Genomic DNA, 25367 nt, shown 5'->3' with positions numbered 1-25367 from the left:
TACTGTTTCGTGCAAATAAACCAACTCAATCCAGAGGCAACATGGCTTCCCCAGTCTGTTGGTTTAAACTCACAATGCTGAAGGTGTTAAAAGTATGTGGCAATGATGATCAAAATCAACCAAAGCATCAGCTCAGGCAGGTGTTTGCTACGGGCGGCACAGAGGCCAGTTGGGCAGGTTTGGATGTTGTTGTTGTTTATTAGCAATTAGAATTCACTCTGAGGTAAGTATTATACTCACACTAGGCCCGGCTGCCTTTTACTATGCCTGAACAAGATTCACTCAAGGTGAACATACTCAGAGTTGATTGAACTAATTCAAATCAGCTGTTCTGGAACCGGATACACCCCCCAGGTCTTTCTAGTTAATGATTGTCACAAGTTGTGTATTTTTTCATCAGTAAGAGGAAGCTCCTCAGTGCTCTACTTAAGACATTTTGGCAGCTGCAAGCGCTCATTGAAGCACAGCCACCATGAGCCAGCTAATTCTAATTGGAGGTAAGGCATGAAAAAAAGCTATGATTTTTTTTTTCCTTTAATTTTTACCCCATGTAAACTGACTATATGTTTGACTTTTGAAGGTCTATTTCTCTGCTTTGGAAGTTTGGGTGAGTTTATAAACTTACATTAATTATTACTTGTTAGATGTGTATTCAAATGATTATTATTATTATTGTTGTTGTTGTTGTTATTATTATTATTATTATTATTATTATTATTATTATTATTATTATTATTATTATTATTATTATTATTATTATTATTATTATTATTATTATTATTATTATTATTATTATTATAATAAGATTGATGGAAACAAATTCTGTTCTTCCATGTTTAGTTTCATCCACCAGACTGGTGTGTTATTTCACCAACTGGTCCCAATATAGACCTGGCAATGGGAAGTTTATGCCTTCAAATATTGATCCCAACCTGTGTACCCACCTGATCTATGCTTTTGGTGGTATTAACGAGGGGAATGAGTTGGTAAGCATAGAGTGGAATGATGAGAAACTCTATAAATCTTTCAATGAACACAAACAGAGGTAAGCTCTTCAAATATTAAGTTCTTGAACTTCACTGTAACTTTTTTTAAATGTCTTACTCTATTTTATCTTGTGAATTTTATTCTCTTCACTCTTTGATAACTGTTTTAATAGTGTTTTGTCCTTTTTTTTATGGTGTGTTTCTTCCGCACTTTATCTCATTGCTTGAAATATTTGATGTAAAACACTTTGAATTTTCTTTGTGGCTGAAATGAATGGTATAAATGAACCTGTCTTTAACCCCCAACATCTGCATTACCTCTTGTTATACAAAATGTGTGTGTATATACTCCCTCAGCAATCCAAATCTTAAAACACTGTTGGCAGTTGGAGGCTGGAACTTTGGAACACAAAAGTGAGATATTTAACATGAAACAAAACACATGTATGTACTGTATACTTTTTTTTTTTTTTTTTAAGCACCTTTCTTTTCCCAAAATGCCACTCAGATTCACTACTATGGTATCGTCACCAGCCAACAGGAATGCATTTATTCAATCTTCTATTCAATTCCTGAGAAAACATGGTTTTGATGGACTTGATCTGGACTGGGAATATCCTGCTGCAAGAGGCAGTCCTTCACAGGACAAGAAGAGATTTACCACATTATGCAAGGTTAGATGCAAAATTACTGGTGTGATGTCGATCTGATTAAAGTTTTAGGCTGGAAATTGTCTATATTGTCTACAAATCTCATTTGAAGAGTCAAACCAACAATTAACTTATGCTACTTTCAAGTATTGCGTGTATTCAAAGCCTGATGTATGTCATAGACCTCAGTTGTCCAAAAACTATTAAACACATCAGTGGGCCACACTGTTGCTGAGTGACATGTTCCTTCTCCCAAGAGTAGAATTGCATGAGTTTGTTTAGAAATGGCTCCAAAGAGTAATAACGGTGAGCAAGTTTTCACTCGCAGGAAGAAGCCACTGCACATCTGTTACACCGTCTACTAGTTGTGCTACTAAACTTCATGAAAGCATGAAAATGGCAAATACTGTAAGAACTTCATGCTCGACAGTCCCTTACTGACATGGAAATGGTTAGACTTTAGAGCTGTTTCTAAACAAAATAAAGTAACCACTCTATTCAGAGACAAGGAACATGTTACGCAATGCATTGGTGTAGCTCATTGTGTTTTGGAACAACCACAAAGGCCTACAGCAGATGAATACAATGTATGAGGCATTCAATACACATACAATAATACTCTCTTTTTTTGCACATGAGATTCATTAACAATAAGAAAACATAGAAAATCCTCACTTTTTTTTTTTTTTAAGAGATATGACATGACTTTTCAACTCTCGTATGGTGTACAGGAACTCCTAAAGGCATATAAGGATGAGGGAAAGGCATCTGGCCGTCCCAGATTAATGATTGCTGCTGCTGTGTCTGCTGGGAAAGGAACTATTGATGCTGGTTATGAAATCTCCAAGATCGCAAAGTACACACACATTTCATTCTCATCATTCCAGTGTTCAGTAGTGTCGGGTTTTTTTTTACATGAACTTGATCTGACTTGTATTTTATCAGGTACCTGGATTTTATAAACGTGATGACGTATGACTTTCATGGCACCTGGGAGAAGGTCACAGGACATAACAGCCCTTTATACAAAGGATCCCAAGACACTGGAGACAATGTTTACTTAAATACTGTGAGTACAGAGATTACTGATTTACTACATTGTGAATTTAAAGACAGTGTCTTTTTTTATTTTTTTAGATAGATAGATAGATAGAGTCGGGGCGGCCAAAAGAAAGGCAAGATGAAGAAGAGAATGTGAGGACGGATCACTGAGGGATGCTGTGACCATGAGAGACTGACTGATGAATACTTTCATCATCCCAGATCATCTTTAAGAAAATCCCAACTCTGTCTTTATTTACATTTCAGGACTTTGCCATGAAGTATTGGCGGGACAAAGGAACACCTGTAGAAAAGCTAAATATGGGCTTTGCAACATATGGGCGAACATTTCGACTGTCTACTCACTCCAGTCAAGTTGGAGCACCAGTCAGTGGTGGTGCTGCTGCTGGTACTTTTACAAGGGAGGATGGCTTCTGGTCCTATTATGAGGTGAAACTTATTGAATTTAACGATTGTATGTTACTGATTTTGTTTTTAAAAGGCTCTTATTGTGAAAGTTAAATATTAAGCTTTCATAGATCAGGTTAAAATAAAAAATGACTTATTATATTTTCAGATTTGTGGTTTCCTCAAAGGCGCCAGTGTCCAGCGGATTGAGGATTAGAAAGTGCCATATGCTGTCAAGCAAAAGGACTGGGTCGGATTTGATGACAAAACCAGTTTTGAGACAAAGGTAGTCATTAATTTATAGAAAAATATTTCTCAGTAATTGTTTTACTCACTGACATATTGATGGACTGTTTTCTGTCCTCCTTCAGGCTCGGTATCTAAAGGACAACGGATTTGGAGGGGCCTTCATCTGGGCTCTGGATCTTGACGATTTTAATGGACAGTTCTGTGGAGAAGGACCCTATCCTCTCACCAGCTATCTCCGTACTCTTGTGGCTTCAGGTAAGCAGCAAACATATTTAATTCTTTTTTTTTTTTTTTTTTTTTACTGTAATTTACAGAATACTCATGACGGACTCTTAATGTTTGCAGATCTTCCTCCACTTCCCACTCCAGACTCCACTCTAGCTCCAGTGAATACATCCACAAACCCAAAACCTCCTGGACCTACAATCGCTCCTACCACTAAAAGCCCTGACTCTGATAACTTCTGTGCTACAAAGGCTGGTGGGGTTTATGCCAAACCTGATGCACCAAGTTCCTTTTACAATTGTGCCAACGGCATCACCTCGGTCCAACACTGCCCATCTACTTTAGTCTTTCAAGAAAGCTGCAAATGTTGTAATCGGCCATAAAGGCAAACACTGTTTCACAAGCTTCAATAGCGGTTGGTACTGTGTGTGTTAGTTCATTCAAGAATGTAGTGGTACTGCAGAAAAGGCAGATTTAACTACTACTGTGTTTCTAAAAGCAGCACATTTAGATATAAATCCTGCATTAAACATATAATGGTAATCCTTATAGAAGCTTTGGATTCTGGGTTTTCTTTCCATTGCACCACAGCATGAAGTATGCTTGACTAGATTTCATTGTGATTTTTATAATGATAAGATACAAGTTGCACATTAAAGGGAAACTAAGTATTTTTCAACATGGACCCTATTGTCCCATCTTTTTGTTGAAAGCAACTAATTGGGATGACAATTTTTGAAACTGGTGCAGTATTGAACAAGAGCATTTCAGCCAGACACCACAAAACTGGCTGGCTGCAATTTAATCCAATGTGGCAATAGTGCACCACAAAGTGCTTGTTTATGTCAATAACAGGCTCAGATTGTTAAGTAAAGACCAGAGACCTAAAATGTTTCCCTTTTTTGCATTCACTTGATCTGCTTCATTTACTGTTTCTAACCACATCTCAGTGAAAAGATAAGGCTCTAAAATCTGACCAGAGTTGAGTTGTTGACATCAGCTGAATATTGAGCCATGACATTGAACACCTTTTTAGATAACACTAAGCTATACTTTCTATACTCCAACACAATAAGTGATGTTATCAAATGTGTTTTTCCACAGTACAGGAAACAGTTTGGAGAAATAGAAGAGGAAGGGAGTGGTGGGGCTGGGACAGAACTAGAAACTGGTTAGGGTCTTTAAAAGAGTGCACATCAAATGTCATATAAATCTTGGCCTCTTTTTCGTTAACAAAACTGTTCCAAAATCGAAGCTCTATGGATGTAATGTTAAACACTTCTGTTAGTTCATACCATTCTTAATTGAAAAAATATATATTGTGCTTAAAGTACAATGTGGATGGATAGATATGTAGATATAGAGAGATAGAATTACTACTATTATTTTGTGTTTGATTTCCATGATATGTATACTTAGTCTTAACCTCTGAAAACCATGACTAAACTATTTATTTTATTTGTTTATACAAATGATTTATTTCTTGTATCGCGTTTTGAGTCTGGCAACGTTTTTTCCAAGCAGAGTTGCCGTACATAACCATCCAAGATGGCGGACGATGGTGGACGCTACTGCGCATGTCAGACTCAAATCGGGTAGCAACATTCCTGATAGAGGTGGGGACTTTGATTGACAGGTGACACTTGGTAGGGGGCGGGGCTTCAGCAAACTCGGAGGCCACGCCCATAGTATTTGGTAGCAGAGAAAGAGGCTGATTTTTACACAACTTTGAAGCTTAATTTCATATATTTGGCGATTTTTTAATCATTCAAATTTGGCAGGATGGTTAACAACACACTTTTCTGTAGTATGTCAAACTCAGAACACATATTTATTCTTACTTTACACGGACCTTAAAGGAACCGGATTTTAGAGGTCAGCCATGCTCAGGCACTATATGGATCGCCTAGTGTGAGAATTTTGGGTCTTCCAATCACTGATTAGTTACTCATTGATTGTACAGGACCACAGACCCATGGTCTATTTTGGTGTTTTCCATCATCTAAGCAAGTGGCAGCATGGAGCGTGTAATAGATGTTATAGAAGTTTGGGTCAATATAGCACCAACAGGTTAATCTTACATATAAAATCGTTCATTTTCAGGTTGTTCTGACCCAGTTTGGGTACAATTCTTTCCCTGTATATACATGTCATGGTTTGTTATTCATGATTAATAACTTGTGTATCCTTTGACTCTAATAAAAATAAAAAATGATGATACCTTTTAGCTAAATTTTGTTAAAGCAGAACTAAATTCATCCACAAGCAATGTTGAGTTGATGCTATATTGATCCAAAGTGTAAAATAAAGTGATGACATGATGAACTGCATTGATTTAACACACTTCAAAGGACACCAGGGAATTAACTTACTGGCATTCTATTCTTGTAAGGCTGATCTTATGATAACTTTGGTAAGAGCGGGTTTCCTTGAAGATCAGAAGTCGCAGACATGATATCTCAAGATAGCCTCATGCTTTACCTTATTTTAAAATCTGACACTGACTGAGTTTCTGCCACATGTTAGACTGGTTTTGACGTCACTGTGATATATTTGTTGACATGGACTCTGAAGTTATGAGGATGTGACAGCGTCCTCAGATCAAATGCGCACAGACAGCAGGACTGACGAGGGAGAATGAGCAGCTTCTTCTCTCCTGATGTTTCCTCTACACATGAAGGTGGAAAGTGTCTGTAAATTGACCTGAAGAGACTTCAGCAGGTGAGAATCCTACCAGAGAAATCTGTAAATATCTGATGAACCATCCGTTTAATCACATTGTGTTGAATCACTGTTTGACTGGACAGTAGAAATGTTTCTGGATGATGATTGTCTGTTTCATTATATTTATTTAATCCTTCAGATTTTACAGACTTTGATTCTTGGTTATTTGTTTCTTTATGAGTTAAAGGAGAGCAGTTTGATTTCCTTGTATTACTGTTGTGGTTCAACAGCATTTTGATTGTAATCTCAAGTGAAAAATGCAGGCAGTGTCAAAAGGTCACTGGACAGTTTCAGAATCAATTCAGCTGTTGTGCATTTTAATCCAAAACACAACCATCTTAAAACACTGAGACTTGTTTTGACTGAAAGCTCTTTCACAGTCCATGTTGTGAACTGTCTCAGAGGCTGCAGAGTCCTGAGATGGACCTGCTCATTGTGTCTGATGGGAAGAGTTTTCTACAGTGCTTCTGACATGTTAAAGAGATGAATGAGAACTAATGTGTCCTCTGTTTTATGTAAAGCACATTGAGTTGCCATTGTGTATGAAATGTGCTATATAAATAAAACTGCCTTGCCTTGATGAAACCTTGTTGTAGTGAGTGCAGCTCTCCCAGCAGCTGTTTCTCTGCTATGGATCAGTGTGAGGACAGAGAGGAGGGAGTCCCTCCCTCTAAAAGCTCTCTGTGTGAGGAACATGACAGCCAGACCAAAGCTCAGAGGTGAGATGAGGATCTCTAACTGTCCATCACTGTTCTCCACTCACATCACTCCACCATCATTATTCACACTCACTGTCACATCTGACATTCAACCACTGATAGTCTGTATGATGGGTGTTAAGGGGACAGACTCTGTTGTCTCTTGGTATTGAGGAATGGGCACTGCACTAGTAACTCATAATAACTCAGAATGAACTATTAACTTTCTGAGTTAACAAAGAGCTCAACCACTGATGAGTCAACTAATCAACTAAGATGAGACAGTATCTCTCATCAGATGACATTTTGATGAACAAGAGAAAGTTTCTTACTGATTTTCATTCTGCTTCTAAAACTTCAGCTGCTGACAGTCTGCTCAAAATTCATTTTTTTGAACTCTTTGTTTTTTTAATTGTTTGTTTGTAGCAGGATGCAGCAGCAGAGAACAGACTCTCCTAAACCCAGCTGTGTGTCCATGAAGAGTGACCGGTCTATGCCTCGTCCTTTTTGGTTTAAACATGGACAACCTGCTGATGGAAGGTAAGAATGTGTAAGTGAAGTTTGTTATTATCTGAGTTTCCTGAGAAGAGGAATCAATATATTGTTTCAGCAGTGACATAGAATAGAATAGACTTTATTGTCATTGTACAGGGTACAACGAAATTATGGGTGCTCAGCCCACATAGTGCAAAAGAAGACAATAAAAAAAAGCATAATGACATAAATCACAAAATAAATGACTAATAAAACACACACAGGTAGGTATAAGACTTTCAGGGGCAATGGCCGTGTATGTGTATGTGTGATTGTGCTGGAGTGGGGGGGGGGGGGGGGGGAGGGGGGTCAATGTTTGTTGGCAGTTCATTTGGCCCAGAAACTAGAAACTATTGCGGAGTCTGGAGGTGTGTGATATAATTTACCTGTAGCGCCAAGAGTTCAGTGTTAGACACCGCGAGAGAGAGAGAGAGAGAGAGAGAGAGAGAGAGAGAGAGAGAGAGAGAGAGAGAGAGAGAGAGAGAGAGAGAGAGAGAGAGAGAGAGAGAGAGAGAGAGTGAGAGAGAGTGAGAGAGAGAGAGAGAGAGAGAGAGAGAGAGAGAGAGAGAGAGATTGCCTGTTTCCGCACAAGGTTGCAAAATTGGAGTACCCAACACTATCTGCACAAGGTTGCAAAATTGGAGTACCCAACACTATCTGCACCCACATTCCCACACATTTCACCCTCTGTCTTGCGGGAACCAATCTTGGGGACCTGACACTATAAATAGCAGTGTCAGCGTGGTTTCATACCACAACTGATTAAGATGGCAAAGTGATTCTCTGTTCAGATTGCGTTACAATTGATTTTGGAAAAGAGAGAAGGTTTAGAGGGCGATACAGAGGATGAAGTTTCAGAGTGTGAGGATCACATCTCTGAAAAATCTGACACTGAGTTGGAAGAGGAGGATGAGCATCAGCCAGCTCAGAAGCATAAAAGTGCCTCAAGACCAGCCTCTGCACCTTTTGTATCGTATAGTCTGGTATGAAAATGGCCGTATTCAATGGGGCTAATGTGAATTAAAAGCCCCCAAATGCAATGTGTCCATCAGACCCAGCATGTGTAACAAAAATACTAAGACCATATAAGGGTTAAATGTGATGTTTTCTCCACAGAGTTCAGCAGCAGAGCTCAGAGGTTCCCAGTGATCAGCAGCATCAAACACAGCTGGACTCCATATTTATGGTGTGTACATGCGCAAACACACCTTTTACTATTAACTCCATAAACCACAGATGAAATACTAAAGTAGCATTCAGGTCCTATAAGGGGCCAATGCAGCTCTGTTTAGACCAGCAGGCCTTCAGACTGACACATGAATCACATGTTGTGTTCTACCAGTTTAAATAAAATGTTCAATTTACCTTTCTGTTCCAGCTGCTGGAGGAGAACATCGTCACTTTTGTGAAGAATGAGCTGAAGAGAGTCCAGAGGGGTCTGAGTCCAGATTACCCAGAATCCTTAGAAAGTCAGAGTGAGGATGAGGAGGTGTTGGACTTTGAGGAGGAAGAGCAGAGGAGGAGCAGCAGAGAGGCATTTCTGAAGATCACAGTGCACTTCCTGAGGAGAATGAAGCAGGATGAGCTGGCTGAGTGTCTTGTTCATTCAGGAACTCGTGCTGCAGAGTGTCGACGTAAACTCAAATCTAACCTAAAGGAAAAGTTCCAGTGTCTGTTTAAGGGGATCGCTAAAGCAGGAAATACAACCCTTCTGAATCAGATCTACACACCGCTCTACATCACAGAGGGAGGGACTGCAGAGGTCAATGATGAACATGAGATCAGACCGATTGAAACAGCATCCTGGAAACCAGACAGACCAGAAACACCAATCAGACAAGAAGACATCTTTAAAGCCTCACCTGGAAGAGATAAACCAATCAGAACAGTGATGACAAAGGGAGTGGCTGGCATTGGGAAAACAGTCTTAACACAGAAGTTCACTCTGGACTGGGCTGAAGACAAAGCCAACCAGGACATACACTTCACATTTCCATTCACTTTCAGAGAGCTGAATGTGCTGAAAAAGAAAAAGTACAGCTTGGTGGAACTTGTTCATCACTTCTTTACTGAAACCAAAGATGCAGGAATCTGCAGGTTTGAAGAGTTCCAGGTCGTGTTCATCTTTGACGGTCTGGATGAGTGTCGACTTCCTCTGGACTTCCACAACAATGAGATCCTGACTGATGTTACAGAGTCTACCTCAGTGGATGTGCTGCTGACAAACCTCATCAGGGGGAAACTGCTTCCCTCTGCTCGCCTCTGGATAACCACACGACCTGCAGCAGCCAATCAGATCCCTCCAGAATGTGTTGGCAGGGTGACCGAGGTCAGAGGGTTCACTGACCCACAGAAGGAGGAGTACTTCTGGAAGAGATTCAGAGATGAAGAGCAGGCCAGCACCATCATCTCCCACATCAGGACATCACGAAGCCTCCACACCATGTGCTGCATCCCAGTCTTCTGCTGGATCACTGCTTCAGTTCTGGAAGATGTGTCGAAAGTCAGACAGAGGGGAGGGCTGCCCAAGACCCTGACTGAGATGTACATTCACTTCCTGGTGGTTCAAGCCAAAATGAAGAACGTCAAGTATGATGGAGGAGCTGAGACAGATCCACACTGGACCCCAAATAGCAGGAAAATGATTGAGTGTCTGGGAAAACTGGCTTTTGAGCAGCTGCAGAAAGGCAACCTGATCTTCTATGAATCAGACCTGACAGAGTGTGGCATCGATATCAGAGCAGCCTCAGTGTACTCAGGAGTGTTCACACAGGTCTTTAAAGAGGAGAGAGGGCTGTACCAGGACAAGGTGTTCTGCTTTGTCCATCTGAGTGTTCAGGAGTTTCTGGCTGCTCTTCATGTCCATCTGACATTCATCAACTCTGGAGTCAATCTGCTGACAGAAGAACAAACAACATCCCGGTTACCCAAACTGATCAGAGGCAAATCAACACGTTTCTACCAGAGTGCTGTGGACAAAACCTTAAAGGATCCAAAGGGAAACTTGGACTTGTTCCTCCGCTTCCTTCTGGGTCTTTCACTGAAGACCAATCAGAGTCTCCTACGAGGTCTGCTCATACAAACACTATGTAGCTCACATACCAATCAGAAAACAGTTGAGTACATCAAGAAGAAGATCAGTGAGAATCTGTCTGCAGAGAGAAGCATCAATCTGTTCCACTGCCTGAATGAACTGAATGATCGTTCCCTAGTGAAGGAGATCCAACAGTACCTGAGATCAGGAAGACTCTCCACACATAAACTGTCTCCTGCTCAGTGGTCAGCTCTGGTCTTCATCTTACTGTCATCAGAAAACGATCTGGACGTGTTTGACCTGAAGAAATACTCTGCTTCAGAGGAGGCTCTTCTGAGGCTGTTGCCAGTGGTCAAAGCCTCCAACAAAGCTCTGTAGGTGCAGGTAGAACTCTCCAGATTAATGTAGTTTAACCTTTGCTCAAGGAAAAAAACGAATGTTTGCATTTTTTACCTTTTGTTCTGCTGACTCTTCTTCAGGTTGAGTGACTGCAACCTCTCAGAGAGAGGCTGTAAAGCTCTGTCCTCAGTTCTCAGCTCCCAGTCCTCTAGTTTGAGAGATCTGGACCTGAGTAGCAACAACCTGCAAGATTCAGGGGCGAAGCAGTTGTCTGTTGGACTGGAGAATCCACACTGCAGACTGGAAACTCTCAGGTCATTTTTATCACTATGTACAGTGCATCTGGAAAGTATTCATACCCCTTCACTTCCCCCACATTTTGTTAGGTTACAGCCTTATTCCAAAATTCTCATCAATCTACACACAATACCCCATAATGACAAAGCAAAAAAGTTTTTTTTTAGAAAGCATGAAATATTGCATGTATATAAGTATTCATACCCTTTGCTATGACACTCAAAATTGAGCTGAGGTGCATCCTGTTTTCACTGATCATCCTTGAGATGTGTCTACAACTTGATTGGAGTCCACCTATAGTAAATTCAATTAAATTCATTTTTTTCCACTCATCAATCTGCAGATCCTTAAACTCGATCAGGTTAGATAGGGAGCGTCACTGCACAGCTATTTTCAGGACTTTCCAGAGATGTTCAATGGGGTTCAAGTCTGGGCTCTGGCCGGGCCACTCAATGACATTCACAGACTTGTCCTGAAGCCACGCCTTCATCGTCTTGGCTGTGTGCTTAGGGTCATTGTCCTGTTGGAAGGTAAACCTTCGCCCCAGTCTGAGGTCCTGAGCGCTCCGTAGCAGGTTTTCATCAAGGATCTCTCTGTACTTTGCTCCGTTCATCTTTCCCTCGATCCTGACTAGTCTCCCAGTTCCTGCCGCTGAAAAATATCCCCACAGCATGATGCTGCCACCACCATGCTTCACCATAGTGATGGTATTAGCCAGGTGAGGAGAGGTGCCTGGTGTCCTCCAGACGTGAAGCTTAGCATTCAGGCCAAAGAGTTCAATCTCGGTTTCAGATAATCTTGTTTCTCATGGTCTGAGAGTCCTTTAGGTACCTTCTGGCAAACTCCAAGCAGGCTGTCGTGCCTTTTACTGAGTAGAGGCTTCCGTCTGGCCGCTCTACCATAAAAGCCTGAATGAAGGAGTGCTACAGAAATGGTTGACCTTCTGGAAGGTTCTCTCATCTCCACAGAGGAACGCTGGAGCTCTGTCAGAGTGACCATTGGGTTCTTGGTGTCCTCCCTGACCAAGGCCCGTCCTCCGATTGCTCAGTTTGTCTGGGTGACCATCTCTAGGAAGAGTCCTGGTGCTTCATAACTTCTTCCATTTACCAATGATGGAGACTACTGTACTCTTCAGGACCTTCAATGCTGCAGAACATTTTTTGTACCCTTCCCCAGATATGTGCCTCGATACAATAATGTCTCAGAGGTCTGCAGACAATTCCTTTCAGGTGTGTGCCTTTCCAAATCATGTCCAATTAATCCATTTTCGAATAAGGCTGTAACATAACAAAATGTGGGGAAAGTGAAGAGGTGGGAATACTTTCCGGATACACTGTACATGAACTAATATTCTGGTATAATGGAAAGAATCTCAAACAATACAAACACAGAATTACTGCCATGTCCTCTCCAAGCAGATAAACTTACAAAACAGATCTCAGGAAATGTTGCACATGATTTTCTTTACATGATTTATTTTATTTTTGAAAACTACGAATGTGTTTTGAGTTGTTTGTTTTGGTGTTACAGCCTCATAAGTTCCAGCACAGGTTCTTAGGCAGAGAGCAGATTTTGCATGTTTGACCTAAGGGAGCGAGGTGATGAGTGGGAGTGTCAGGGGTCTGCCACGTATGGATGAGCCTGACCATGTATTGCCAAATACAGCAGGGGATGCAGAGTGTAACACAAGGGAAAAGCATAAAAGCCTGAAGGATAATATACTGTTGATTGAGCTGAGAGTATTTGATCTCATCAGATCAACTGCTTTGTGTGTTCAGTCTGTCAGGATGTCTGATCACAGAAGAAGGCTGTGCTTCTCTGGCTTCAGCCCTGAGCTCCAACCCCTCCCATCTGAGAGAGCTGGACCTGAGCTACAATCATCTAGGAGACGCAGGAGAGAAGCTTCTGACTGCTGGACTGGAGGATCCACACTGGAAACTGGAAACTCTCAAGTATGAACAGATGGACAGACACTCTCGAAATGAGGGCCTCTGGTTCATGTTTAATGGTAGATATGAGTGAAGGTGTATGAAGCTGATTGTGTCTTTGTCTCTTCCTCCAGGATGGATCATGGTGGACCACAGAGACTGAAACCTGATGTGAGGAAGTGTGAGTGTGTTTTCAGTTTAATTCATGAGAACACTGAGAAATTTCCTTCTTTTTGTCACAGTTCAGGAGTTAAAAGATAAATGCTTAATAAATGTCCACATGGTGGCGCTACCTGCTCCAGAATGTCCCTTATGTCTCTCCTGCAGATCCATTCATACTGACTCTCTTTCTAACAGATAACAGTTTGAGATGAAAATAACATACTTGATGTGCAAAGACCTCACTTTACACCAAACTTTATTGAAAAAAAAATATTATTGACATCTTCACCGTCATGTTGACTGTTAATGTTCTAACTAAACTGTTGAATTTACATTCAGACAAACATCAGACGCAGCTGGAATTAAGTTTAAGATTGAATTTGGCAACCTCCAAATCAGTCACTGAAGTCACATCTCTTCCTCACTGGATGGACTGTCTCAGTTGACATGGAGTTGCTTAATGTTTGAATTGTCTAATTTAATTTTAGTTCATTTACAGATTATGTGCTACTTTATCCAAGCAATTTGAATATTTCTCATGTCAATTTTTAGGATTGTCAGGTTATAAAAGTAAACAGAATTAATGGCAATAGATAAAAGGAAAATCTAAAACAATTTAAAGGAATATTAATGTATTCTCTGCTTTATTAGTGCATATATGTTACAGTTTTATAAAGATTATATACCTTTAATCCAATACCTTAAGCAAGACACAGGTGGTCTGATTTGAAGATTAATCTCATATAGGCAGAATAAATTTGCTTTAGATTATGTGGCTGCCAAACCTTTTCACATATTCAAGCTGTTTCTCTTCCACATTCATATGTTCAGCTGTATTGTGTCTTGTTCTCTCCATCAGATGCCTGTGAACTGGAGCTGGACCCGAAAACAGCAAACAGAAAACTCGAACTGTCTGACAACAACAGGAAGGTGACACATGTGGAGGAGGTTCAGTCATATCCTGATCATCCAGACAGATTTGACTTCTGTCCTCAGCTGCTGTGTAGAAATGTTCTGACTGGTCGCTGTTACTGGGAGGTCGAGTGGAGAGGCGACATCTATATATCAGTGACTTACAAAGGAATCAGCAGGAAAGGAGACAGTGTTGACTATGTGTTTGGAGGGAATGATCAGTCCTGGAGTCTGGACTGCTCTGATGTTGGCCGTTACTCTGTCTGGCACAATACGAGAAAAATAATCATCCCCTCCACCTCCCCTTCCTCCCCTTCCTCCCCCTCCTCCTCGTCCTTCTTCTTCTCTAACAGAGTAGCAGTATATGTGAACTGTCCTGCTGGCACTCTGTCCTTCTACAGAGTCTCCTCTGACACACTGATCCACCTCCACACCTTCAACACCACATTCACTCAGCCTCTGTATGCTGGGTTTACAGTCTGGTCTGGTTCAGTCTCTCTGGTTCCTCTGTAGGAGGGAGAGTCACTCTGGTTCCTCTGTAGGAGGGAGAGTCACTCTTGGTGCTTTTCCACTACACAGTTCCAGCACGACTCGACTCGCCTCGCCTCGCCTCGCCTCGGTTCCAGGAACGGCCTTTTCCATTACAAAAAGGTACCTACTCAACGTGGGCGGGGTCGTCATAGTACGGCTCAGCGATACTGCTGTGACTTTGTTTTATACGCGACACAAACACATAAACAATGGAGGACATGGAGGCGATGGTGTACTTGCTGCTTTATGAATCTTTCTGTCACACACAAAGCAAGAAAATTGAGCCGTATGGCTGTAACACTGTTGCCGGTGTTTAAAAATGGTGGGTTTGATTCTTGTGTGCTCATGACTATTCCAGCGACAACTCTTCTGACCAATCAGTGGCCGGCAGTCTGTTGACGTCACATTTAGTATCGGCTCGGCTCGCTTGGAACCGAGGCAAAGCAAGTACTAAAAAAGTAGCAGGTACCAGGTACTATCCCTAGTGGAAACGCAAAAAAACCAAAAACGAGTCGAGTCGTGCTGGAACTGTGTAGTGGAAAAGCGCCATCTGTGTCCTCTGTAGGAGGAAGAGTCTCTCCTGTGGACAGAAACTCTGCTGACTGATCACTGACTGAAGATCAGCTGCTGAAATCAAACGTCACACACACTCTGCACTGTGAAGCAGATCTGTCTTAGACTCAAACACTCACTTATTTTTTCTTCTATACATGATTCATTGATTAATCTCAGTTGACTCTGCTGTTGTTACTGTCAGGGTCCAATGAGCAGCATACAGCTCTATTCATGTTTGAATGAAGTATCATCTGTCCAGTTGTGGAGGCCCATAGTGTATTTTATCTCACCATCATCAATAAAAACTGTTCAAGGCATTATTGTTGAAAGCATCCTCACTTTACTGACACAATGGATAATATAACACGCTTTTAGAATACAATGATTAAAGATGAAACCAGTGATTTCCAACGTTTTTGTCTTTTGACGTCTTATCTATGAGTTGTTAACAGCTTCACCTAATAGTGATTTTTTCCTGTAAATGTGTTTTTTGTCCCTTTTTAGGATATCTTTCTATGTGTATTGGTACATTTACTTCAATAAAAGATCTGAATAGTGACATTAAGGTGTTCATAGTATTCCTCTTCACTCTCTCTTTTTTATAACAGGTTTTAATATGAAAATCATCTAATCAATGGATTAACAGTCCGTGTATTTTTTGGTCCTTTTCTTTTCTTTTCAGGAGCGAGTATTGAAAACCAAAAGATTATTGATTATTGAAGGGATGAGCAGAAATTTAAGAATGGGCGGGTTTAGAAAGGGTCCTTGTTTCTTTTGGTCACTCGATTTTCTTTTCAGGATTTCGATGATCAGAAATTAAAATTAAAAATATGGTTTATTTTTTTTTCATATTTAGAATAATAAAAATAAAATCATTGCAAACAGAAACAAAAAAGGACCAGTTTTCTCATATTCTGAGACCAGATGTCGTCATCAATGCAAGAGTGCAAAAAAAGATCAATACAAAACATCCTGACAGGATTTTAAACTATGTTCTAGTTTAAACTACTTTCGCCCGACACGGACAGGAATAAAATGTAATTTGACAGTATTTTGTTGAAGTAACCCACAGTTTTGCAACAATGGTTTGCTTTTGTAAGAGATGTATCATGTTTGGCTGGTTTGGTGTGAGGTTTTGTGGTTAGTGTGTAGAGTCCTGCACAAAAAATTACCTTTAGTTTCAAAGCTAGTGCCTAAAACAATCAGAAAATGTTGTAATAAGCAAGTCACTTAAATCGAATGGAGTGGTCTAAAGGAGGCTGGCCATTTAAAAGCGGAAGTGATGAACAGGTGATTGTCTTGGTTTCCTCTCTTTCACACATCTGATGGGACAACAGGCCTCTACCAGGGGGAAATAATACAATGAGTTAAAATAACATTTCACTTCCTTTGTATAGCCATAACCACGACCCCCATGCACATTATTAACCCTTGATAAAGATGAATATATAAATGTATAGACCGGAGCTGTCAATGAGTGACCGCACTGCGCATGCGCCAGTTCCTCCTAGTTGTCTGTTGACAAACGTGACCAAAAGCCTCTCTGCGTCGCGTCTGTCTGCAAGTGGAAAAAATGTAATTTAACAGGATTTATATCGACATAGAGAAGTTCAGAGGGATTCTTCATGAAGTTGTGAATCCGGTAAGCTCTCTAAGTGATTATTTTTTGTCACCGGCTGCGTTAATTTAATGCTTTAACAGCGCTAACATTATAATATCAGCCGATGCTAGCCGAGTTAGCATGTTAGCAGTGTTCCGGTTTATCTGGTGACCGTGTTATCTGGTGACCGCTTCACATTACATGGCAGTTATAGGAAGGTGAATGAGTCTTTAACTTAAATTAATGATTAGCGTGACTAAGATGTTAAACATAGATGAATATGTCTTAAGAAAAAAATGATTTCACTACAAGTACTTTAAGGAGGACACAAGCTAACACGGTCACCATTTAAATCGTAACACCGGATTAACGCTGCAGCTATAACTGGGATATGAGGAGTTTAAATAGATGTTTCTTCTTGCCAGCTCCCCTACATCAACCCTACACCCCCCCTCCAGCCTTAGAGGCCTTGTCCTGGGTAGTAATGTGATGCCTTGATGCATTAGTAATACAAGATAGTGAGTCATGGCTGGTTAATGCAGCTAATGTCAACTTTCAGAGACGTGTGGTGTTATGGTGAAGTTGGTCCTCCTTGTCAAAATGTGGCCCCTCCTCTAATCAATAACCCCAAAGTCAGTCATCTTCTGAGGTGATTAAATGTACTTGAACACAAACCAGCTAATCTTAACCATAACTTAACTCCAGCGCGCTCTCTCTCTCTCTCTCTCTCTCTCTCTCTCTCTCTCTCTCTCTCTCTCTCTCTCTCTGTCTCCCTGTGTCTCCCTCTCTTTAAATCTTTCTATCTCAGTATTTCATATTTAAGCTATTTTAACTCTTACATACTGTTCAAGGTTAAATTTGACCAATTTTTACATTTAAGAGCTGTACAAACACCTTACTCACATTTCTTTTAGTGGGACTTTTCCTAATGTGTACCACAGTGTATGAAAAATATACTATGGTTCACATGAAATTCATAATTGTTTTTTCATTTTTGTGCAGCTGATACACATTTTTATCACAGATGTCTAAATTTGACCTATATTTATTAAAATAATATTAACCAGCTAACCTCAACCTCACCTAACTCCAGCTGCAGATGTGGTGCAATGAGAGACACAGTTGAAACATGAGGTGGTGGAGCATCATTAGAGAGGGGGTACGAAACTCTACGTAACACCTGGCCTTTAATTATCAGTGTTGAGCTTTTAATTTGAAGGTTTTCCAGCTGAGTCATTAGTGTTTGGTGAGGTGGAGGCTTCTTTTAAAGCATCGATTACCTGTCTGCTTTGTGTTTCCACCTTTCTCTCTCTGTCTCTCTCTCTCTCTCTCTCTCTCTCTCTCTCTCTCTCTCTCTCTCTCTCTCTCTCTCTTATTCTAATCTTTCTATCTCAGTATTTCTGAATATAATAAGGTTTAATATTTATTTTAAAGGGTTAAATTTGATCAATTTTTACATTTGCGAGCTGTAAAAACACCTTATACACACTTCTTTAATAACACCGTACAATAAATAAAACAATAATATACAAAACAGAGTAAAGTGAGGCCATTGCAGTTCAGGTTAATTTGAAATAAGATATATATATAAGATAAGGAATTTATAATTGATTAATTCCCACTGAAGTTAAACTGATATTATTGGTACTGGGAAATATATTGTCCGATATGAACCAATATTTTAAATACTTTAAAGTTAAATAAGCAGCATTTATAGTATAATTAAACTGTAAAAATATCACAGCCTCCATTACATATCTATATCACAAGTATTTGAGACCCACATTGCAAAAAAATGTGTATTTTATTAAAAAAAAATATTTTTTTATTATTAATGAAATTTTTAATATCTCTAATATCAGTATAGATATTCCTTCCTTCTCCCCCCTTTCCTTCCTTCTTGTTACCTCCTTTCCTTCCTTCCTTCTTTCTTTCCTTCCGTCCTTCCTTCCTCTCTCCTTCTCTCTTTCCTTCCTTCCTCCCTACCTCTTTTCCTTTCTCCCTCCCTAACTCCTTCCTTCTTTCCTTACTTCCCTGCTTTTCCTCCTTCCTCCCTCCTTTCCTTTCTCCCTCCCTCCCTCCTTTCTTTCCTTCCTTCTTTCCTTCTTTCCTCCATCCTTCCTTTCCTTCCTCCCTTCTTTCTTTCCGTCCTTCCTTCCTCTTTCCTTCCTTCCGTCCTTCCTTCCTCTCTCCTTCTCTCTTTCCTTCCTCCCTCTCTCCTTCTCTCTTTCCTTCCTTCCTCCCCACCTCTTTTCCTTTCTCCCTCCCTAACTCTTTCCTTCTTTCCTTACTTCCCTGCTTTCCTTCCTTCCTCTCTCATTTCCTTTCTCCCTCCCTCCTTTCCTTCCTTCCTTTCCTTTCTCCCTCCCTCCCTCCCTTCCTTCCTTCTTGCTCCCTCCTTTCCTTCCTCCCTCCTTCCTTTCCTTCCATCGTCCTTCCTTTCCTTTCTCCCTGGCTTTATATTTAATTTACTGTATCTCAGTATTTCTTCCACCTTTTAATAATAAAATTAAACACAGTCACAACTAAGAGAGACTGCTTATTCATCACATATTGAAGTTTACATCTTATTTTTACCTTTAGCTTAATAAACCTAAATGAAGCCATAGTGTTGCCCTCCTGGGTCCTTCCTCTGTCCTTCCTTCCTTCCTTCCTTCCTTCCTCTGTCCTTCCTTCCTTCCTTCCTTCCTTCATCTGTCCGTCCTACCTTCCTTCCTTCCTCCCTTCCTTCCCTTCCTCCCTTCTTTTCCTTCCTTCTTCCCTCCTTCCTTTCCTTCCTTCTTCCTCCCTTCCTTCCTTCATCTGTCCTTCCTTCCTTCCTCCCTCCTTTCCTTCCTTCTTCCTCCCTTCCTTCCCTTCCTCCCTCCTTTCCTTCCTTCCTCCCTCCTTTCCTTCCTTCTTCCTCCCTTCCTTCCCTTCCTCCCTCCTTTCCTTCCTTCTTCGCTCCTTTCCTTCCTTCCTTCCTTCCTTCCTTCCTCCTTCCTTTCCGTCCTTCTTCCTCCCTTCCTTCCCTTCCTCCCTCCTTTCCTTCCTTCTTCCGTCCTTTCCTTCCTTCCTTCCTTCCTTCCTTCTTCCCTTCTTTCTTTCCTTCCTTCCTTCCTTACTTTAGGTGCAAATGACATAACTAGTAAGGATTTTTTTTACATCTAATTTTCCACTCCTGCCTGTTTAAGGGTTATTATATATTAAAGTTTACATCTTATTTTAACCTTTAGCTTAATAAACCTAAATGAAGAGTGTGTTAAAGTGTAAATGAATATCTGGTATGAAGGGTTGAATGTTCCAGTTGAGAGAAGACAGTAGACAGCGAGGACAGAGGACCCGAGCCTGCTGTGGTATGCGTGAGAGAACCAGTCTGACCTGATTTTTTTTCTCGTGTGTCACGTGGGAGTCGGAGCTGAATGAATTTGGCTGATCCAGCTCCCTGGCAGTGTGAGTTCAGCCGTGTAGAGAAAAAAAAGGGCTCAAGTCGCGTCCAGTTTTTAATCTTCTGCAGAAGTTTCTTAACTACAGCGAGCAGGAGACAACACACCTCCTCTGAGTTTATACAGGTTTAACCCTCCTGTTGTCCTCTAGTCAAGGATGGGAGGGAGGAAGGAGGAAGGAAGGAAGGAAGGGAGGAAGGAAAGGAGGGAGGGAGGAAGGAAAGGAGGAAGAAGGAAGGAGGGAAGGAGGGAGGGAGGGAGGGAGCAAGCAGGAAGGAAGGAAGGAAGGAAGGGAGGGAGCAAGAAGGATGGAAGGAAGGAAGGAGGGAGCAAGAAGGAAGGAAGGAGGGAGCAGGAAGGAGGGAGGGAGAAAGGAAAGGAGGAGGAAGGAAGGAAGGAGGGAGGAAGAAAGGAAGAAAAGGAGGGAAGTAAGGAAAGAAGGAGGAGTTAGGGAGGGAGAAAGGAAAGAGAGAAGGAGAGAGGAAGGAAGGACGGAAGGAAAGAAAGAAGGGAGGAAGGACGGAGGAAAGAAGGAATGAAGGAAGGAAGGAAAGGAGGGAGCAAGAAGGAAGGAGGGAGAGAGAAAGGAAAGGAGGGAGGAAGGAAGAATAGGAGGGAAGTAAGGAAAGAAGGAAGCAGTTAGGGAGGGAGAAAGGAAAAGAGGTAGGGAGGAAGGAAGGAAAGAAGGACAGAGGAAAGAGATCCAGCTGAGATCCAGCCCTCGCAACCATAGCAACCTCCCCGCTCCGCCCATGGCTCCGCCTCATGCCCATATAAGTAGAATCTGTGTTTTTATTTTTCCCAGCATGCACCTGAAATTTTCAAGATGGCGCTGCCTAGATTCGAAACTATTGGCTTCCGAGCAGCAGTCCACAAACCAATGGGTGACGTCACGGATGTTACGTCCATTTCTTTTATACAGTCTGTGAAATAAACCAATAACTGCCACAGACGGTAAACTATTCCTGGATGCTCGTAAATATTTTAAAGGAGCAGAAAGCGAGAGAGTCGTCTTGTTTCATTTATTCTTTTCTTTCAGCAGACTGACTCTTTGAAGGATAAACCCATTATTTCAATTTTAAGAAGGAAGTTAGGGAGGGAGGGAGGAAGGACAGACGGAAGGAAGGGAGGAAGGAAAGGAAGGAGGGAGGGAGGGAGAGAGGAAAGAGAGAAGGAGAGAGGAAGGAAGGACAGACGGAAGGAAGGGAGGAAGGAAAGGAAGGAAGGACAGAGGAAGGAGGGAGCAAGAAGGAAGCGAAGGAAGGAGGGAGGGAAGAAAGAAGGGAGGAAGGAAAAGAAGGAAGGATGGAGGAAGGAAGGAAGGAAGGAAGGTAGGAAGGAAAGGAGGGAGCAAGAAGGAAGGAAGGAAAGGAGGGAGCAGGAAGGAAGGAAAGGAAGGAGGGAGGAAGGAAGAAAAGGAGGGAAGTAAGGAAAGAAGGAAGCAGTTAGGGAGGGAGAAAGGAAAAGAGGTAGGGAGGAAGGAAGGCAAGAAGGAGTCTGACATGTTTGAAGCCTTGTCTGTGTCACCATGAAACAGCATTCTGACTGAATCTCATTTAAAGCTGAAACAGGAAGACGTTGGAGTTGGAAGTATCCTTTCAAAATAAATCAAATTGGGGGGGGGGGGGGGGGGGTGAGACGTGAGACAGACAATAGGGGGCTTGTTAAAAAAATAAAAAGGTCACTGTTGGTTTTATTGATTGTTGAATTTGTGATTAGTCACAGTAACGTGGCAGGAAGTGGAGACAGAGGAAGGACTGACACCAGAGAACTGTGACACCAAGCACACACTGAATAATGTATTAACTGTGTGTGTGTGTGTGTGTGTGTGTGTGTGTGTGTGTGTGTGTGTGTGTGTGTGTGTGTGTGTGTGTGTGTGTGTGTGTGTGTGTGTGTGTGTGTGTGTGTGTGTCGCAGGTCTAATCTGAAACCATGCTGAAGTGGCTGTCCGGTGAGGAGGGGGAGCCGGGAGCTGCTGTAAGTATCTATCAGCTGATTTTCCACGTTGTCGTCAGTGTCATGTGACTCGTGATGTCATAACACAACTTCTAACTTCTAACCAACAAGGAAGGGAAGAAAGGAAAAGAAGACAGAAAAGGAAGGAAGGATGGAAGGAAGGGAAGAAAGGAAAAGAAGAAGAAGGACATATTGAAGGAAGGAAGGAAGAAAGGAAAAGAGATGAAGGAAGGAAGGACTGAGGGAAGGAAGGAAGGAAGGGAGGGAGGAAGGAAAAAGTATTAGGAAGCAAATAAGGAAGGAAGGAAGGAAAGGAAGAAAGGAAAAGAAGATGAAGCAAAGATGGAAGGAAGGAAGGACGGAGGGAAAGAAAAAAAGAAGGAAAGAAGACAAGGAAGGAAGGAAGGAAGAGAAAAGAAAATTAACGGAAGATGGAAGGAGGGAAGGAAACAAAGAAGGAAAGAAGTAATAAAGGGAGGAAGGAAAGAAGGACAGATGACAGGAGGGTATAGGAAGGAAAAGAAGACAGAAAGGAAAGTGGGCCGGATTGGATGCCTTGGCGGGCCGGTTCTGGCCCACGGGCCGCATGTGTGACACCCCTGCTGTAGAGTAATTGTGTGATATTGGGGGGGGGGGGGGGGGGGGCTGGAGCAGTAGCCCCCCCACCCCCCCCCCCCCCCCCCCTCACAGGAAGTGTGATTGTCTGGTTAAAGCCCCTGGACTCAGCAGTCTAACTAACACCAGCCATCAGGACATCAGAGCAAAGCTTTAGTTTCCTCTGAGTCACCCCGTCCTTTCCTCCCTCCCTCCCTCCCTCCCTTCCTCTTTTCCTTTCTCCCTCCTTCCTTCCTCCCTCCTTTCCTTTCTTCTTCCCTCTGTCCTTCTTTCCTTCCTTCTTACTCCCTTCTTACTCCCTTCCTTCCCTCCTTTCCTTCCTTCTTCCTTCTTTCTTTCCTCTGTCTTTCCTCCCTTCCTCTTTTCCTTCCTTCCCTCCTTCCCTCCTTCCCTCCTTCCTTCCTTCCTTCCTTCCTTCCTTCCTTCCTTCCTTCCTTCCTTGACTTTAGTGTGTTCTCATATGCAACATTTTAACTATCGTCTGCTTCTGCATTAAAACTAAAGGTGCTACTTTCCTCCTCTTGTTTCCTCCGCAGGGCCCCGGTTCTCCTCGCGGTGCAGGAGGAGGAGGTGGAGGAGGAGGAGGAGGAGACATCGCTGTAGCAGAGATGTCGGAGCGTCTGGCTCAAACCGAGCAGCTCGTCGCTCAGCTGAAGGAGATGATCCGAGAGAAAGACGCAACACTTCGCGCCAAAGATGAACAACTCAAGGTGAGGACAGGATCTTGGCAATATAATAATTGTCGAAACTGACATTTAGAAACTCTAATCGACTTAATCTTGCTCATGTCAATTAATCGTGGTGTTCACTGTTGCCATGACAACAAAGGTTGCATATCTTTAAGGAATTTGAAAACTTGTCTCCAGTGATGATTTGAACCTAAACCATGATCTTTAACCACAGCGTCACACCTTCACCCTCCTGTTGTCCTCCAAGGGACAAGGGAGGAAGGAAGAAGGAAGGAAGGAAGGAAGGAAAGGAGGGAGGAAGGAAGGAAGGAGGGAGGGAGGGAGGAAAGGAAAGAAGGAAGGAAGGCAGGAAGGAGGGAGGGAGGAAAGGAAAGAAGAAAGGAAGGCAGGAAAGAGGGAGGGAGGAAAGAAGGAAGGGAGGGAGGGAGGGAGGGAGGGAGAAAGGAAGGAAGGAAGGGAGAAAAGAAAGGAGGGAGGAAGGGAGAAAGAAAAGAGGAAGGGAAGGAGGGAATGAATGTATGAATAAAGTTTGTATTATTAATATAAGTACAGTTAGCAGTGAGGTCGATGTGCCTGTTTGCTCTCCTCAGATAAAGCTGCTCTTATCTCACATTCCTGTCTTTATCACGGCGTCGTTGACCTTTGACCTCAATGGTTTAATAGTTAACCAGGTCGGAGCTTTTCCTCCTCAATGATCTTCAACCCTGCAGCTTTACTGAAGGAAGGAAGGAAGGAAGGAAGGAAGGAAGGAGGGAGGGAGGGAAGCAAAGAAGGAGGGAAGGAAGGAAAGAGGGAGGGAGGAAAGAAAGAAGGAAGGAGGGAGAGGGAGCGAGGGAGAAGGGATAAGAAGAAGAAGGAAGGAAGGAAGGAAGGAAGGAAGGAATCTAGGTAGGAAGGAGGGAGGGAGAAGGGAAAAGAGGAAGGAAGGAAGGAAGGAAAGGAAGGATGGAAGGAAGTTTTAATAGTTAACCAGGTCTCAACTTCTCCTCCTGAATGATCTTCAACCCTGCAGCTGACTGACTGACTGAAGGAAGGAAGGAAAAGAAGGAAGGAAGGAAGGAAGGAAGGAGGGAGGGAGGTGGGGAGGGAAAAGAGGAAGGAAGGAAAGAACGAGGGAGGGAGGAAAGAAGGGAGGGAGGGAGGAAGGAAGGAAAGAAGGAAGGAAGGAGGGAGGGAGGAAAGAAGGAAGGAAGGAAGGAAGGAAGGAAAGAAGGGAGCTGCAGCTTTACTAACTCTGACATGTTTCTGCTCTGTTGTATCATGAGTCTTCACCTCAGAGACCTCAGAGACTGAAGATTTATGAACATCACCTGTGTGTTTGTTTGTCAGTGTAGCTGCAGCTCATGTTTGTGTTTTAATATTTAGGCAAATAAAAGTCATTCAGAGCGCTTTCTTAACCAGGAAATGAAAACAGACATGTTTTGTGTCATAGCTCAGGTTATCACTGATGCATCTCAAATGATCTCAAGTGACATGAGACTCCTGTTACAAGAGCGTAACTAAGGCCAAGTCCACGTACCAAAATCATCCATTGCAGCTGTTTCCCGCTGTATGTTCAGACACACGGTGCGTTCAAGGGCCTGCTGTATGTTCAAACACACGGTGCGTTCAAGGGCCTGCTGTATGTTCAAACACACGGTGCGTTCAAGGGCCGTTGTATGTTCAGACACACGGTGCGTTCAAGGGCCTGCTGTATGTTCAGACACACGGTGCGTTCAAGGGCCTGCTGTATGTTCAGACACACGGTGCGTTCAAGGGCCCGCTGTATGTTCAAACACACGGTGCGTTCAAGGGCCCGTTGTATGTTCA

At 42.3% G+C, this 25367-nt stretch overlaps 2 protein-coding genes and 1 pseudogene across 2 annotated transcripts in view; all 3 read left to right on the top strand.

The window, feature by feature from the left end:
* Positions 1–388: 388 nt before the first annotated feature.
* LOC128354650 (chitotriosidase-1-like) lies at positions 389–3946 on the top strand (annotated as a pseudogene).
* Positions 3947–7411: 3465 nt separating this feature from the next.
* LOC128366901 (NLR family CARD domain-containing protein 3-like) lies at positions 7412–14704 on the top strand. Its single transcript, XM_053327695.1, has 8 exons — positions 7412–7521; positions 8336–8498; positions 8648–8701; positions 8894–10923; positions 11029–11202; positions 12964–13137; positions 13248–13294; positions 14135–14704. Exons 1-8 carry the CDS (start codon positions 7412–7414, stop codon positions 14698–14700), a joined length of 3318 nt encoding a protein of 1105 aa, XP_053183670.1. The 3' UTR covers positions 14701–14704.
* A 2093-nt stretch (positions 14705–16797) lies between these two features.
* LOC128366800 (golgin subfamily B member 1-like) overlaps positions 16798–25367 on the top strand; it is a 51843-nt gene continuing 43273 nt past the window's right edge. Inside the window, exons 1-3 of the mRNA XM_053327602.1 lie at positions 16798–16915; positions 22216–22275; positions 23406–23579. Of these exons, the coding sequence (XP_053183577.1) occupies positions 22231–22275; positions 23406–23579 (219 nt within the window). The 5' untranslated portion in view covers positions 16798–16915; positions 22216–22230. The remainder of the gene's footprint in view (positions 16916–22215; positions 22276–23405; positions 23580–25367) is intronic.

The sequence above is a fragment of the Scomber japonicus genome, chromosome 1 (genome assembly GCF_027409825.1).
Source record: "Scomber japonicus isolate fScoJap1 chromosome 1, fScoJap1.pri, whole genome shotgun sequence".
Taxonomy (NCBI): domain Eukaryota; kingdom Metazoa; phylum Chordata; class Actinopteri; order Scombriformes; family Scombridae; genus Scomber; species Scomber japonicus.
The sequence above is the reverse complement of the archived record's forward strand: the minus strand, read 5'-3'. Positions and strand labels throughout refer to the sequence as shown.

Bases quoted from the DNA above. Each gene is read 5' to 3' on its own strand.
- LOC128366901 (XM_053327695.1), top strand. From the start codon at position 7,412: ATGCAGCAGCAGAGAACAGACTCTCCTAAACCCAGCTGTGTGTCCATG. The intron at 8,499-8,647 runs GTATGAAAATGG...CAGCAGCAGAGC, and splicing joins CTTTTGTATCGTATAGTCTG to TCAGAGGTTCCCAGTGATCA. The intron at 10,924-11,028 runs GTAGGTGCAGGT...ACTCTTCTTCAG, and splicing joins AAAGCCTCCAACAAAGCTCT to GTTGAGTGACTGCAACCTCT.